Source organism: Hippocampus guttulatus, chromosome 1 (assembly GCF_054856545.1).
Source record: "Hippocampus guttulatus isolate MCC_2025c chromosome 1, RoL_Hgut_1.0, whole genome shotgun sequence".
Classification (NCBI taxonomy): domain Eukaryota; kingdom Metazoa; phylum Chordata; class Actinopteri; order Syngnathiformes; family Syngnathidae; genus Hippocampus; species Hippocampus guttulatus.
In genome coordinates this window covers 1,776,994-1,793,020 of record NC_141261.1, presented here as the reverse complement: position 1 = coordinate 1,793,020, position 16,027 = coordinate 1,776,994, and the positions used below count along the sequence as shown (strand labels likewise).

General features: G+C 44.1%; 1 protein-coding gene across 3 annotated transcripts in view; it reads right to left on the bottom strand.

Annotated features, from left to right (window-relative positions):
• Positions 1-16,027, bottom strand: part of LOC147209968 (membrane-associated guanylate kinase, WW and PDZ domain-containing protein 3-like) — an 84,380-nt gene that overhangs the window by 14,081 nt on the left and 54,272 nt on the right. For all 3 annotated transcript variants that reach the window (XM_086127090.1, XM_086127260.1, XM_086127177.1), the window contains exons 4-9: positions 11,319-11,525; positions 10,096-10,264; positions 9,490-9,569; positions 6,590-6,647; positions 4,803-4,909; positions 955-1,152 (exon numbers count right to left, since the gene is read on the bottom strand). In XM_086127090.1, the coding sequence (XP_085983216.1) occupies positions 955-1,152; positions 4,803-4,909; positions 6,590-6,647; positions 9,490-9,569; positions 10,096-10,264; positions 11,319-11,525 (819 nt within the window). The remainder of the gene's footprint in view (positions 1-954; positions 1,153-4,802; positions 4,910-6,589; positions 6,648-9,489; positions 9,570-10,095; positions 10,265-11,318; positions 11,526-16,027) is intronic.

The window sequence follows — 16,027 nt, the reverse complement described above, 5'->3', positions numbered from 1 at the left end:
CTCAACCTTCCCACACAATCAATAGGCTACCGTGACAAACAGATCAGATTTCCCTTATCGGAGCAAGCTCGATTGCCCCCGTGGTTCGCAATGGAATTCATCAAGAGAAAACAAAGGGAAAGGGAGCATCTCGGTTTGAAAATTAATTCATTAAAATGTAACGTAATCACAATAATACACTGGACACACAAAGGCAGGCTTTTCATTCTCTATCGTTTTTGAAAAAATACACGGCTTTGCAGGCCTAACGCATTCTACATTTCAAACCGAGGACAAAGAGACAGTTGGGCAGTTTGATGGTGTGCGCTCAAAGCTCCATGATGAATGCAAATGTGGATGGCATGAATGGACCATTAGAAAAAAAGCGGCATTGATATAGCATTTAATTGTGCTAAGAGCATCTTGCTGCATCAGATAAAAGCAGTCATAGTGACAATTAAATGTTTGTCAATCATGTGATCATTGTGACTGGTAAAGTGCTATGGTAATTGGAGCAGATCAATAGGGTTTCTTTTTCAATTCTGAGCTCTCATCCGTGAAAGTTCAAGTAAGACTGGTTTACATTTTTAACCAGGAGAGTGCGGACCAGAACATTGTACGACTTGGACTTCAGCTACCTGAAGTAGCTTCTCTTTGATATAATCCAAACACGTTTTGCTCAAAAGCTAAATGACCTTTGAACATCTTTAAAAGGTTGGATGAAAACTGGCAGACAAGAAACATGATTCCGATGGGCCTGAGTTTCCTTGTTTACCTCTTTACCCACCATGCGACATCCAAACTCTTGCACATCCACACATTATTATATAAATATCAAATCGTTGAGAGTTTGATGACAACTAGGTACAAGGTTAGGAGTTAGCACTTCAAAGAGTCTTGTTCCTCTCTTCACCTAGCTTCGAGCTTCTTTGACATGTCCACGGAGATACCGAAGTGTCATAGGGGGAACCTTACCAGAGGCAATTTTCTTGTCGTGTGCAGCAGGCCCATCAGGAAGGACATTTTTGACCTGAAGAAACTCGTCTGGTCGGTCTCCTCCGATAATGGTGAAGCCGAAGCCCTGGGGGCTTTTTCGAAGTGCAGTTTGATAGATGGAGCCCTGTAGCTGAGACGGGTCTCGCGTGAAGTGTCGCACCCCGTGGACAGGCTCCTCTGTCGCAGGAACAAAGTTAGCAGAAATGCCATTTTCAGAAATTGTGAATTGTGAATGGAGATTTGCCTCTTGCAAGTTCATGACTCTCATAAAAGCTGCTAATTTGTCACATATGCTTCTGTGGATGTGTCAATGTCCGTGTGATGTGAAGATAGTGAAAAGCCCAAAAACTACCATCTGTCTGCGCTCATGCGACAATGTCATATCTGACAGCCTCTTACTCGCTGCAAGTAATGCACACACTCGTCCAAAGTTAAGTGTAATTATATTTTTTGCACACTTAAACTGTATTCCAAGGGTCTCTTTTTTGTATGTCAAGCAGTGCAAGGTCACAAAACATCTTAGCATCGTAAGTAACTGAGATTGTGAAATTCCTTTCCGCCACTTTTGTTCACAGAGCAACTTCACAGTGAATGGGATATAAATAATATAAGGAGGAACATATGTGTTTATGCATGCTTATGTAAGGAAGAGACTGAGAGGCCAACAATAAGAGCAGATGAAGACGAAAAGTTAGCCGTTAAAAAAAAAAAGGGTTGATTTTCAAATGAGTTGTGTGTTGTGTCACAGTATGCTGCAATTAAAAACCATCTCACAAAGTGATTCATACGGTGTGTACAGATAATTCTCCCCCCTAAAACAACAACAACAACAACAACAACACTGACATCAACAGCAACTTGAACAACCTAGAACCCCCTCACCAAGAAATGCTAAAGAAAGAAGCAAAAGAAAGCACCGCTTCCTCCATGAATATGATGACTATTGCTTTGAACAGAAAAGAAAGTCATTGTAGTTATGACAATAACTGGACTTAATCACTAGAATCAGTTCATCAAAAAATTTCATCGGTGCTTCATCTTGCTACAAGTCATGACGTGTTCACTTACTGAGGGACAGCGCGTTCACGGACCGTAGCACACAGTCATTCGTGGGACACGGCTTTTCTTTGAGTGGTATACACGCACAAGAATTACTGCACGGTGAACGCAAAGTCCTCTTTCTTCTATCATACAAAGTTTGTCAAATATTGTAAAGTTGGAAAGTTGGGGTGAGTGAAAAAAATGAACAATGCACCTGTCATCTATTGCTGTCGAGGGATAGCATCAACATATACCATATTGGCCCGAATATAAGACGGTCCTGATTATAAGACGATCCCCTCTTCTTCAAGACTCAAGTTTGAAAAAAGACTTTTTGAACATCAAATTAATTTTTATACAGAAAATAATTACAGTACATCTGAAACCAATGATGCTAACAATATGTTTGAGAGAAAAAGCATGTTAATTTCCCTCATTCAAATCTAAAGTGCAATCACATTCGTAAATGAATGGCTTCTGGTTTTTGAAATGTAAATTACATCATAGCTTCTCCTCAGCTGCCGGTCAACCTGGCCGATCTTCGACCCACTTTTCTCCATATTGTTGCTACGTTTCTCCATTTTCTGTTATCTCTTCTATTATTTTCTTCTCTTTTCTTTCTTACCGCTATTTTTAATTTTTCTTCTTCGTGCTACCGCTATTTTTATTTTTATTCTTCGTGACAGGGGTTCACTTTTGCCTGGGAGTCAAGTTCAGCATTCGCTTCAATGATATCTGGCGCCGGGCGGCCCGGTAGTCCAGTGGTTAGCGCGTCGGCTTCACAGTGCAGAGGTACCGGGTTCGATTCCAGCTCCGGCCTCCCTGTGTGGAGTTTGCATGTTCTCCCCGGGCCTGCGTGGGTTTTCTCCGGGTGCTCCGGTTTCCTCCCACATTCCAGAAACATGCATGGCAGGTTGATTGGACGCTCTAAATTGTCCCTAGGTGTGAGTGTGGGCGTGGATGGTTGTTTGTCTCTGTGTGCCCTGCGATTGGCTGGCAACCGATTCAGGGTGTCCCCCGCCTACTGCCCGAAGACGGCTGGGATAGGCTCCAGCACCCCCCGCGACCCTAGTGAGGATCAAGCGGTTCGGAAAATGGATGGATGGATATCTGGCGCCATCTAGCGTTGTGAATGGGTATAATGTCTAGACCCCGAATATAAGACGACCCCCACTTTTTCAGTCTTATTTCAATGCAAAAAACACAGTCTTATATTCGGGCCAATACGGTATGTGTATGCGCCTCTTCTCCTCTCAATAAAATATGTGTAGTCTGCTCAGATAATTGTGTGCGTGTGTTTCTTTTCATGTGGCTTGAATGAACATTACAGTAGTTGTTAGCTCGGAGAAACGGATGCCAATGAGGTATATTCCCACCAAGAGGAAATGGTTAGAATCACTCAGGGCAGGATCTCTGTAATGAATGACATGCCCCTCCCCGCCCGCACACTAGCCGCATCATTTGCCAGCTGCAGTTCAACTCCCCACCGGCCTGCGTGCAACTGAGTGAGCTCAAATGAACTGAGAAAGAAACGAATCAGTTCAGGAACTGATACCGTTCAATACGTTCAAAGATGGATTTGTTTGAGCAAATAGTTTGTGAACAAACAAACACTCAAGGATGGTGGGTTGTGCAGTGGACACCCAAATCATGTTTACATGGTGATAATTAAGCTGTGGGCCACCGAGGGACAGTCGGACGTCTCGGGGGCGGAGTAATTATATTAAATGTCAGACAGGATTGTCAGCGCTATAATTAGGATGGAGTGCGGTGCTGGGCTTCTCTGGCTGACTCTCGTGCTCTCTCTTTTATCTGATAGGTCAGATTTACTGTGCGGTCAGAACACTGTTTAGATGCCACTTTACGCACGTCCACGAGCTCACTGGTTATTATTCATTCTCATTAACGAGGGCGTGGAGGTGGTGTATTGAAGCAGAGGTTGGCAGCGCATAAATAAAGGCTGTTTCATCCAAGGACTACAGAGATCCTCGGCTGTGGCAGGTTGAAAATAGAGCTTTCATGTGCACAGAAAAGTGTCAATATAAAAGTGAACCCACTCAATTTTTTTATATTACTAAGGTACTATGTTTGCACTGCATATCATTCCAAACGTGCAAAAAATATTAGCCCTCCTCACATTGTACTGTAAGGCAGTAAAAGACACTGTTTAAGTGCAACTAAGAAATTTCTGCCATCTAGTGGTGGTTGGTGAAATTAGCAGTTAAAACGACAGTCTACTCCTGCAAGCTTTTGTTTCCATTTTTTTCAAATTTTTTTGCAGGCATTTTTTTCTCCAATCTCCCTTCACATGTTTACTGTGGAAAACATATAGAAAGTTTATCAACGTTTTTTTGAAGGAATTTTGGGGGCTTGCAAAAAATGTAAAAAATAAAATAAAATAAAATTAAAAAAAAAAAAAAGGGGCGGGGGTAAAATAATAATAATAACCACTCAGAGTGTTGTCCACCAGTTGCCCAACCCTGATCTAGAAAATGCCATTCTGTTATCGCAAGTTACTTTTAACTGCTGTGCCGTAAAAGAGACCTCGGAGCCCTCAGAATTTAATATCTGACTGCCAAAATGAGTTTCGTCGCCCAGTGCAGCTCAGCTCCATTATGCAAATTGACTATCATTGCTTCAGAGGGCAGCTGTTTATAAGCTGCCTGTCAACTCTGAAAACATCTCGGCAGGAGGGAGGAGATGCGCACAGGGCAGCCATTGATTGCTATGGTGCAGAAATCAAAAATGCCAGATCAACTTCAATTCCTGCAGTGTTTTGCGCTCACCTGAGGGTGTGGCCGTTGTTGAGGATGCTGCGGAGGGCGTCTCGACGCTTACTTTTCTCTTTGCTTCAAGGACTGGATTCTCAAACTGAGTCTTCTGGTTGATATGGCTGCAAGACGGCACACACATAATCATTAAGTCGGACTCGGAGAACCAATTATTACAGAGAAGTTCACATTGCATGGTTGCAAAACGTTCCATCCAATATAGCTTCATTGAGGCGTATATTGCTATGTACATTGCTTACATGTATTTTGACTATAAAGTCCTTTTATTTATGATTTTTTTTCTCATTTCCTTGAGCTTTTGACGTTTTAATATGGAGGAGGAAAGAGGAATTTCAAATTGAATTCACCTTCTCACAACGAAATTTGAGCCAACTCAATGGTCAGTTTAATTTATTTTTATCACAATACTGTATAGAACACCATCCAAGTGTTTTGTAATGACATCCTTCTTTAAAAAAATAAATAAAAATAGCTACGAGCTATTCTGACTCTTAATTAAGAGCAACAAAGAAAAATACAGTAACGTGCTTGCAAATGTCTGATGTGCAGCCAAAGTGGCATCAGAAAAAGCACAGTTGAGCTTTTCGCGTGTCCATGCCACAACAGCTGGCAAACGTAAAGCAGTGCATTAAACGACACAGATTTTCTTCTAATACATTGCGCTTCAGCCAATTTGTTCGGAAACAAGGTCGTTCGTAACACAAAGTTACACTGTAAATATGAAGTTGTATTGACTGTAATCGATTTGAAGTCTGCTAGTTAAAAATGTTCCAAATCTTTTTTTTTTTTCCCCCCATCTACTAATTTGGTGTTTAGTTACCAATAATGCTGTCTCCCAAGTTACGGTTTGGATGACATGTTGAGCTCTTGCCTCATATTCATCTTGTGATGTCAAATCCAAATGTCTACAGAAAAGGAATTGGCCTCATTACTTCAATAGTTTTTGAAGGGCTTGCTTTTGCTTGTTCTGCCAATTTATGATTGACCTGTCTCGGTTGAATCACCGCACGCTAAACAGTAAACAGTCTCCCTTGAAAAAGCAAAAAGCAAAAAACAAAAAACATCCACTCCATGAAAGCGTGATCACCGGAGTGTTGCCGTGGTAATGGTTTGAAATACAAGCCAAAAGGGCAACTTTGAAGGTGCACTAAAGCGGACACCTGCTGAGAAAATGATAAGAGCCTGTGTGTGTGTCAGAAAATAAAATGAAACATGAAACATTTGTTTCCTATGCATGACTCACACACATTGTTACACTCCAAGTGAAGGTCCTCACTTTGCAATCTCTTCTTACTCCCTCATCACTGCAACTCATGCTCGGGAAAATCATGAGACGTCATATACTCGACCAGACAACGAGGTGGAGATATGGGAGATGCAGCCTCTCGTTGACCCTCTTGTATAAACAGTGGCACTGATCCACCCCCACGCCTCTTTGTCCGCAGTAATGGGAGCAAAATGAAACATTGAGCTGCTATTCGTACTCTTGATCAGAAAGGAATCTCCCCATTGTTTCCCACGCAGGGCCCCAGCACTTGAATTGCCCGTTGTATTTGCAGATTTGAGGGGCTGTGGGAAACTGAAACAGGCCCTATCCTAGAATCCAATCACATAACATCATTGCATATAATTCATCTGTGCTAAGTGTGTGCTCCAGATCAAAGCTGCTGACTGAGTCTAGTCCATGTCACTCAACAACCACATATTGTGCCACCTCCTCCAACGCCACCATCTTCACATTCTTGTCGCCTCTACCACTCAAACAAGAGATATTTACTCACTCTACATAGTAGGTGCCATACTGGGGGTCCTCGATCCTCTCCCAGCCGTAGGGCAACTCTAGGGGAAGGAAAATGAGAGAAAATCAGGAGAGGACTTCATGGACTTCACCTTGAGGATAGATTGCTTGTTTTATTTGCGGCGTTTCCAAATGATAGATGAGACTTGGAGTGATAGGAGAGAGAGTTGTTAGAGCTAGAAAAATAATAGTCTTTGTTTCAGGAGGAGCGTACGTGAGCATTATCTCAAGTTCCTGCTACTGCGTCACACACAGAGTCCTTGGAGCAATTGCCTTGTGTTAACTGGCGCAGTGATGAGCACTCTACATGTACTCGACAAGTCTTCAAGGGGGGCAGATACACCTGGGAAGAAAAACGCTTGCTCCATTGTTCAATTTGCTGTCCATGCAGTGTTGGCAACTCCTCTGTAAAGAAAATAGTTATTGGCTCCCCTACAAGTCCAGAGAATTTGTTAAATGATGGCATCACCTAACTTGTCCCACTGTTCATTCTGCAAATGAGACTAAGTACCACTGTTTATGCAGTACAGTAGCACCTTGGACTGAGAGCCCGGACTCATGGATTTTATGAGCTTGGTCCAAGACCGTGCGAGTGAAAATTAAAAAAAAATAAAATAAATACAGCGGCCCGGTAGTCCAGTGGTTAGCACGTCGGCTTCACAGTGCAGAGGTACCGGGTTCGATTCCAGCTCCGGCCTCCCTGTGTGGAGTTTGCATGTTCTCCCCGGGCCTGCGTGGGTTTTCCCCGGGTGCTCCGGTTTCCTCCCACATTCCAAAAACATGCGTGGCAGGCTGTTTGAACACTCTAAATTGTCCGTCCCTAGGTGTGAGTGTGAGCGCGGATGGTTGTTCGTCTCTGTGTGCCCTGCGATTGGCTGGCAACCGATTCAGGGTGTCCCCCGCCTACTGCCCGGAGACGGCTGGGATAGGCTCCAGCCCCCCTCCCCCCCCTGCGACCCTCGTGAGGATCAAGCGGTACGGAAGAAGATGAAATAAATACATGGAGCATTTAAGGTACTGTCATGTCCTAGCATGCAGGCCACACCCAGACTGGACTGGCCCTTGCAGTAATTTTTTAAAACTAATTGATACTATGATGGGCGGCCCGGTAGTCGAGTGGTTAGCAACTCGACTTCACAGTGCAGAAGTACCGGGTTCAATTCCAGCTCCGGCCTTCCTGTGTGGAGTTTGCATGTTCTCCCCGCGCTTGCGTTTCTGTGTGCCCTGCGATTGACTGGCAACCGGTTCAGGGTGTCCCCCGCCGACTGCCCGAAGACAGCTGGGATAGGCTCCAGCACCCCCCGCGACCCTAGTGAGGATAAAGCGGTTCGGAAAATGAATGAATGAATGATGCTATGATGCTTCCGCCATCATTTTAATTTTGAGTTGTAATACTGCTGCTCACCACTGGATGGCAGACATCCCATTGTTCAGCCCTTGACTCACAAGCTCTATGAGCGAAGGAATCCATCAGGAAATTTACTTAAGTGCGCATGTTGAAACGTTGTAGCTTGATGCGTACTCCACCAGCCGAGGGTTTTACTGTATTGCACGAAAATCAGCATCACAGTTTCATATTTACAAGGTGCAACACAAATTTAACCCAACAATTTAGACACATTCACCACACTACAGGTAACATAAACATAAATTATAATGATACATGTCCTTATCATGGCAAAATAACTGAAGTATTGAGAAAAGTTCTGTGGGAACTTTCACTGGTCCGTTAATCATTCATGCTCACTATATTAACTTTAACTACCAGAAAACGTATGTATATTCTCAGTTTAACTATTTTCATGGATGTCAAGAAGATCGGGAGATTTCAATTCATGCTGTGATGCGAAGAATGGCCGATCTCAACAAAGGTACACATATCTTAGCGTTTTTTCCTAAGGAGGTATTGACAGGCAGCCCGGTGGTCCAGTGGTTAGCGTGTCGACCTCACAGTGCAGAGGTCGTGGGTTCAATTCCAGCTCCGGCCTCTGTTTGTGGAGTTTGCATGTTCTCCCCCCCCTGCGTGGGTTTTCTCCGGGTACTCCGGTTTCCTCCCACATTCCAAAAACACGCACTCAAAATTGTCCCTAAGTGTGAGTGTGAGCGTGGATGGTTGTTCGTCTCTGTGTGCCCAGCGATGGGCAAGCAGGTTCAGGTTGTTCCCTGCCTACTGCCCGAAGACGGCTGGGATAGGCTCCAGCATCCCCCGCGACCCTTGTGAGGATAAAGCGGATCGGAAGATGGATGGATGGATGGTATTGACAGTCCGTTTAAATGAGAACTTGTGCCCCTGTGTGTCCTCCAAAAAAAAAGGGACCAATTTACCACTATAAACAGCGTTGTAAACATACCTGATGGACACATGCAGAGGAGACGCACAGTTTTCTTTGGCTCCCAGTGTAGAATGGCATCGTGAACTTCCCCATACTACACTGCATCATACAAGTGAGTGAGTCTATCTATTCATCCATCCATCCATCCATCCATTTTCCAAACCGCTTAATCCTCACTAGGGTCGCGGGGGTGCTGGAGCCTATCCCAGCCGTCTTTGGGCAGTAGGCAGGGGACACCCTGAACCGGTTGCCAGCCAATCGCAGGTCTATCTATTCATTTGGGAATGTTGAATGCCATACAGGACACACATAATATCATATTAACATTTTTGTCAGATGATTTTTGAAAAAAAAAATGCACAAAAGGAGTTCTTGCAGTCAGTGTATGATTGTTGTTTGGCAAACGTCATGATGCATATTTTGACTGGTACGACTATACTCCTGAATATATGTTAAACCCTGTGTAAATCCATTTGCTAAGTCGGCAATACACAGCGAGTCGATTTGAGCCCCGAGGAAACCTGAAGCTATCTGCCAAATGATGTCTCACCTCCTTCTTCGCATTTCTCAGGAGCCTTGGCCTTCTTGGCAAGCCGTGGGTCCAGCCAGGTTGTGGTTTTGCTGTTATGGCTGCACAAACACATAAATTCATCTTCAGGCATTGTCAAGATCATTAAGAAGATAATGAGACTATTAAGCAATTAGCAGCACCGGCATTACCCAAAAGCTCTTTCAACCGCTATTGGGAGCTAGAAGATTTAAAGGCTCATTGAGATCGTACATTTTGAGATCATACGGTGTATTCAGAGTGCTGTTGTAATCTTGAACCCGAGAATACTTTGAGGCACGAATAAAAGAGTAAATGAAAACGATGCGGGCCTGCCAGCCCCCCAGCCCCCCAGCAAAAAAATCCACCACAGGGAAAAAAAAAAAGTAAAACAACTGCTGAACCTACAGATACCTTCACCAGATTGATGCGGCGAAGTGCGACCAGAACTAATCTAGCTTATTGTGACATAAATAAAGTCGACTTGTGTGACTATTTTTGGACTATGTTTCGGAAGAATTGGGCTAAGGGGGAGTCAGGCGACTGCTCGGGAGTTCATGCAATGGGGGAGTAATTCGACCAATGCCAGGCAGTGTTAAGGTTACTCACTCTATAAAATAGACCATGCCGGTCTCTGTGTAGGCCATTTCCCAGTTCTTTGGCAGGGGCTCCTGACTATCGTCCTGTGCCATGGCACTCCACGCTCGCAGGTCCATGGCCGCAGCTGACTGATTGTAGCTGGGCACGGACTTCCTCCAGTCCGCCTTGTCCTTGTGGTCTGCAGCGGCCCGACATGCCGCCAGGGACACCGGCACGGAGACAGAAAGGGGAAGTGGATGGGAGTAGGGGTACGGGAGGTGGTAGAAAGAGAAGGAGACGGGAGGTGAGAATGTGGAACCATTGGATTCCCTTTGGGCTCCTTGCATGATGCCCTGCTGCCGCTCAAGTTGCTCTTCCTCTGCACACTGGGCAAATGGTTGCATCCCACCACACGAGCGGAGGTTAGAGTGAGTGAGAGAGAGAGAGAGAGAGAAATGGAGGAGGCAGAGAGAGTACATAGAGAAGAGTGTAGCAAATGCCATAGAATTTGCACGTCAGCAGTGATATACGAGGAACGGCCTCCCGGGCAAGAGCAGAAGAGGTGTCAGCCTGGCCCAGAGCAGCGCATCCCGACTCTGTTTGTATCGTGGCTCCTACCTACACGTTTTCATCTGGACAGCTTCATCAGCTCATTGATTACTCTGTTTGCGTATGTGCTGGGATCGAATGACAAAGATAAAACATGACAAGAGCGTTTTGCTGACACTTTGGTCTCATTTTAAAAAAAACAAAAGCCACAGAGGTTTCTACACGCGCAGTAGGTATAAATGATGTACAGAGCAGGTATATTCATTGGCTTGAGACAAAGCAGGAGCTTAAAATGCAGTTTGCCTCTTCTCCGTCCTTTGTTGCGATAGGCTCAACTTTACTTTCTTGACCACCCAGGGCTACATTGATGATGTGTATCTTGCAAGATGGGATGATCTGCTACATGCTCAATTACCTTTTCCACAGTGGTCCAACCCCCTGCTTCTGCCAGCGGATCTCCGTATTGCATGCCTTCTCGTATAGATGCACAATCTAGATAGGGCAGTAAATGACTAGCGATTGCCAATTTACCTTGATTGGGTGTCCAAATGTGTGTCATTATCTCCTGCAGGTTGCATGTTGTATTTGTACTCAAATGTACGTTTTCACACATCGACAGGTCCTCCAACTCACACACGGATAGACTGTGAATTATTTTGCTCTCTATTATAGTGAGAAGAAATAAAAGGCAGTGCTTGTCTCACCAGCTTGACCATTGACCATTGGAGGCCTCTCTTCTTCATCCTCCTCCTCTGGGGCTGCACTGTCCTTCCTGTCCATCTTGCTGACTGAGGTTGTGCGCTTTCGTTGGACTTCATTGTCAAAATCTTCATCGAACAAGACCTGGTCCACCAAGTCTGGCTGTACAGGGCTCGGCTCGGCAGGCGGTTTAGGCGTTCCATAGTAGTTACCTGGGAAAATAAAAATTGATTTTGAAGTCCACAAAATTCTCAAATAACAGATTATGCTGATCTAAAGGAAAGCCTTGCTGTCATCAATGAGTCACACTGATTGTATTTTTCCCATCCCACTTTTAGACTTGCAGCCTCTGGATAATGGTAGGCCACAAGCCTCCCTTTTGCTTTTTGACAAAAAAATGGCTATTTGTCCAGTTTGTAAGGTCCCGCCTGTGTCAGATTCTCAAAGCTAAACTTTACCGGTAAATATTTTGCCTTTACTTTGCATACCACGTGCAGATTACTTTGCAATAAACTCTCTGAAATAACATTGTCGCATAATGTTAAAAAAAAAAAAAATCTCAATGATGTGACTTTACGTGAGCATTTATGTCTTTCCAAAGCCATGCATTACAAAGTACTGTATCACTCCAGCGTGCATGTTATTTAAATATTAGCGTATTATGATGCCATCTGACCCTGTAAGAAAAAACAATGATGCGATACATTGTTTATGAAAAATAAAGTTGTGAACGCATGAGATCTCCCCCCTTTAAATCCATCAGCCTTTTCTGTCATGTTGGCGGCGCCCAAGGCAGTGCAGAGATAACTGCACAGAGCGAGTGTGCACAGTGCAGCACGAGCACCACTCGTTTTCATCCTTCCTCAAATATACCAGTGGAGAGCTGATCTGCTAAGATGGGGGGGGGGGGGGGGGGGGTGGTACTAAGTTACATTCAAGGAGCTCTTTGCTATAGTATAAATGTAAAATCAAACCAGAAGAGGCATCCCCACACAACAATTTGTTTTTGTCATACTCCAAGACTGGAGTAATCAAAGTACAAACATTTTGCAAAAGTCTTGGTGGTACTCCTGTATTTTGTCATGTTCACCAAAAGAAAGTGCACGGGGACACCGATGAGATAAGGGACTGTGACTGCCGTAAAATGGATGCTGCGCTAATGTTACTGAACTCATTAGTCACGATGCAAATGGTAGCTTAAGGAGATTTTTTTCTGGTTTGTTGAGGTATCAACCTTCGAGTTGATAGAGTCTACGGGCTATTGTTGCTTTTACTGATTTTATGAGTTTACTGTGCTTCTTGTAATTCAAATATGAATAGTTAATCATGTAACCTAAAGAAAGAGTGCTCTCTAGGCCTCTCCTGACAGTTTTGTTTAGTGGGACGCACCACAATGAAGCCAAAATAATGCATGTGATAATAAATATTTGAGGTGTGGGGCTCGAGTCAAATGACTTGCTTGTAGTCGTCAATTTTAAGGACCTGGAACTTGCTTGGCTAGAACTGATTTATTGACTTGACAAGTCATTCTGTTTAGAAATCAAAATATGCATTTTCACCATAGATTTTTGAAGGGGTTTTTTTTTGTCTCTTTCACACAAACCTAGCAACCCACTGACCCACTACGACACACAGTGCAGAAGCTATCGAAACACATACAGTACTGTCTTGTTGAAGGAACTTTGAAAATCATTACATTTGTATCCAAGTTTAGTTATTAATAACATAAAATTGGGAAAAAGAGAATAGTTATGTAGATTTGTAACTCAGTGATAATGGACTAGGAATGAAACAAGTCCTTCAGTAATTCGACTACCTTGGTTCAAAAAATGCCCGAGGCAATTTCTTTTCTGCCTTGAGTACTCGCTTATTTATATGTGCACTGTAAGGAAGAAGTAGTCAAGCTAACCGCAGAAGCAATTGCTCATGCGATCGATACCTGACAGTAATACGCCGCCAACACTGGAAGAGAGACAACTTCAAAACAAACCATAGTTACTAAATAATATATGGGCATCAAATGCCTTATTTTACAGTTGTTCCCAGCCGTGTGTCGCAGTGTAACGGCTGACTTAACTCCTCTTGCAGACTGTGTTTGAGAGGGGGTCGATTACAGCCATCATAAATTGTCGCTTCCGACGACAACACCACAATATTGTCCTGATATTATGTTTAAGCGCAAAACCCCCAACTTTAAATACACCACCACTGTATTGTACGGTGCCTGTTGTAAGCGTTTAGCACTAGCTGCTCCACTTTCTAACTTTGAGAGCACACTGGGAAATATACGGAATTGTGTATTGCCACCCCCCCCCCCCCCCCTCCCAATGTGGCAAATATTCATTGATTTTCCGAACCGCTTTATCCTCACTAGGATCGCGGGAGGTGCTGGAGCCTATCCCAGCTGTCTTCGGGCAGTAGGCGAGGGACATCCTGAACCGGTTGCCAGCCGATCGCTGGGCACACAGAGACGAACAACCATCCGCGCCCACACTCACACTTAGGGACAATTTTGAGTGTTCAATCAGCCTGCACATTTTTGGAACGTGGGAGGAAACCAGAATACCCGGAGAAAACCCACGCATGCCCGGGGAGAACATGCAAACTCCACACAGGGAGGCCGGAGCTGGAATTGAACCCGGTACACCTCTGCACTGTGAAGTCGACGTGCTAACCACTGGCCACGTGCTAACCAATATATGGAAATTTGAGAGCAAAGATACCGTAGACACAATTTAAATCACGAACAAGATGAATCATTATAAATCAACAAATGGCAGTGTTTCAGCCACAAATAAAATTGCTACTCTCCGAAGAGATTTATTATTGGCCTGCCCGATTAACCTCCCCAAATACATTTGCCTTTATCTCCTTGCCAGTCACAGTCTGGACCCTCATTAATCATTGAGGATGGAGCTGCGCTCTCTGGGGCAGTGCCCAGTCTGCCCGGGCTCCGATTGTGATTACCACAGCCTGAGGCACGTGAAGCCAATCTTGCTCTCTGTGCTTTGGCAAAGAGCTGTCGCACCGTTTCACTTGTATGGCGGCTGTGTGGCCAAGCTTCAGTTACCTATTCCAACTCTGCATTCCTCTGTTCCCAATCAGGGAGCATCAGGGGACATCTTACGAACAATACTACCCTTGGCACTTGTCTATATGCCATAAAGAGAAACCCTTTTGTTGTCTCAAACTTGTTGGCAGTTGCCAGCACAGCACCTCTGTACCCTCCCAAACTCTGTGACGTTTGGCATGCTGCCCTATTTCTATCTAATAAACAGTGATGCAGCTTTGCCTCGTGACTTTACAAAGTCGGGAACACAAACCCCGGTCCTGTTTAGAAACTGTTGGCTTTGTGGAGCAGCATAACAGTGGGGTGGAAAATTACATTTCCAGTGAATTTTATTTTTTACTTTGTTTTGTATTGACAAGGTTTTTATCATTTTCATTTTCTTCCCAACTTTTCATTGACGGACACAAGCATGGACTATAACTGTTGAGTCGGCTATCATTGTTGACGCTGCCATTTAATAAATGCAGTCTCATTGTAGTCACACACTGGCCTACGATGAAGTCAAGGACTCCAGTCTAAATATCTACCGTTACCATTACATTTCTTGGGCCCTTTTGGATAATTCATGTCATCCATGATTAGCAGTGGGCAAAACATTTTGGAAGGGGTTTGTCTTGTTTTCTGTAGGTCCATTGTTGAAATCAAATTACAGGGGAAAAAAAAAAAAGAAACACAAAAATTGTCGAGGATGTTTCGCGTGATCATTTTGAAGGTTATCGAGGTGAATGTATTCTCAAATTCTTCACAAGAAAGAAAGGCCAACAATTAACTGGATTTGAAATAGTCTTCCGTTCCTAAAGCTGCATCATTTCTGTAACTGACTGACCGACCGTGGCCTGTGTGGCTTTTTGATGCAATGAAAACATCTGTTTTATCTGAAGGGAACTAATCCATTTAAGCACTACCACTACGGTGAAAATTGCATGCTGTATATCAGGGGTGCCCAAACTTTTTGGAACGAAGATCTATGTTTCGATCGACTAACCTCACGGGATCTACCCTTACCGACACACACACGCACACGTACACGCACACGTACACGCACACGCACACGTACACGCCATGATGAGAAACAGCCTGAAACTGAGGCATGCGATGCACTTTTGCAGCCTGTTAACTATCGTAGCTCACACGTACCGTTTTAACGTGCTTCCCTGGGCCCTCCTAGGTTCCTATTCTTTGCCCGTGCCCTCGGTGAATTGTACACGAAGCAAACTCTGAATGAGAATAATGTCGAGAAAAGATTGAGAGCGCAACAGCTCTGATCACAAGCTGCAATTGCGGACTGCTGAGCGCAAACAACTTCCTGTGACGTCATCACGCGCCACCATGAATGCAAGATTTACCTGCTTTATTTTATTTTTTAAATATTTATTTTGTGAAAAGGAGACTGATAGGATGATTATGGTGCAGCGTACATTAACATATATTACTGACATGTACAAAGACACACAAATGGTTGTTTGTTTTTTTTCTCCTCGACACTCTTCGGATCTACTTGGGACCTGTTTTAGATCTACCGGTAGATCAGGATCGACGTAATGGGCACCCCTGCTGTATATGGCCATGGTCAATGTGACTCATCCATCCATCCATCCATTCTCTGAACCACTTATCCTTACTAAGCTCGGGGCTGTGTTGGAC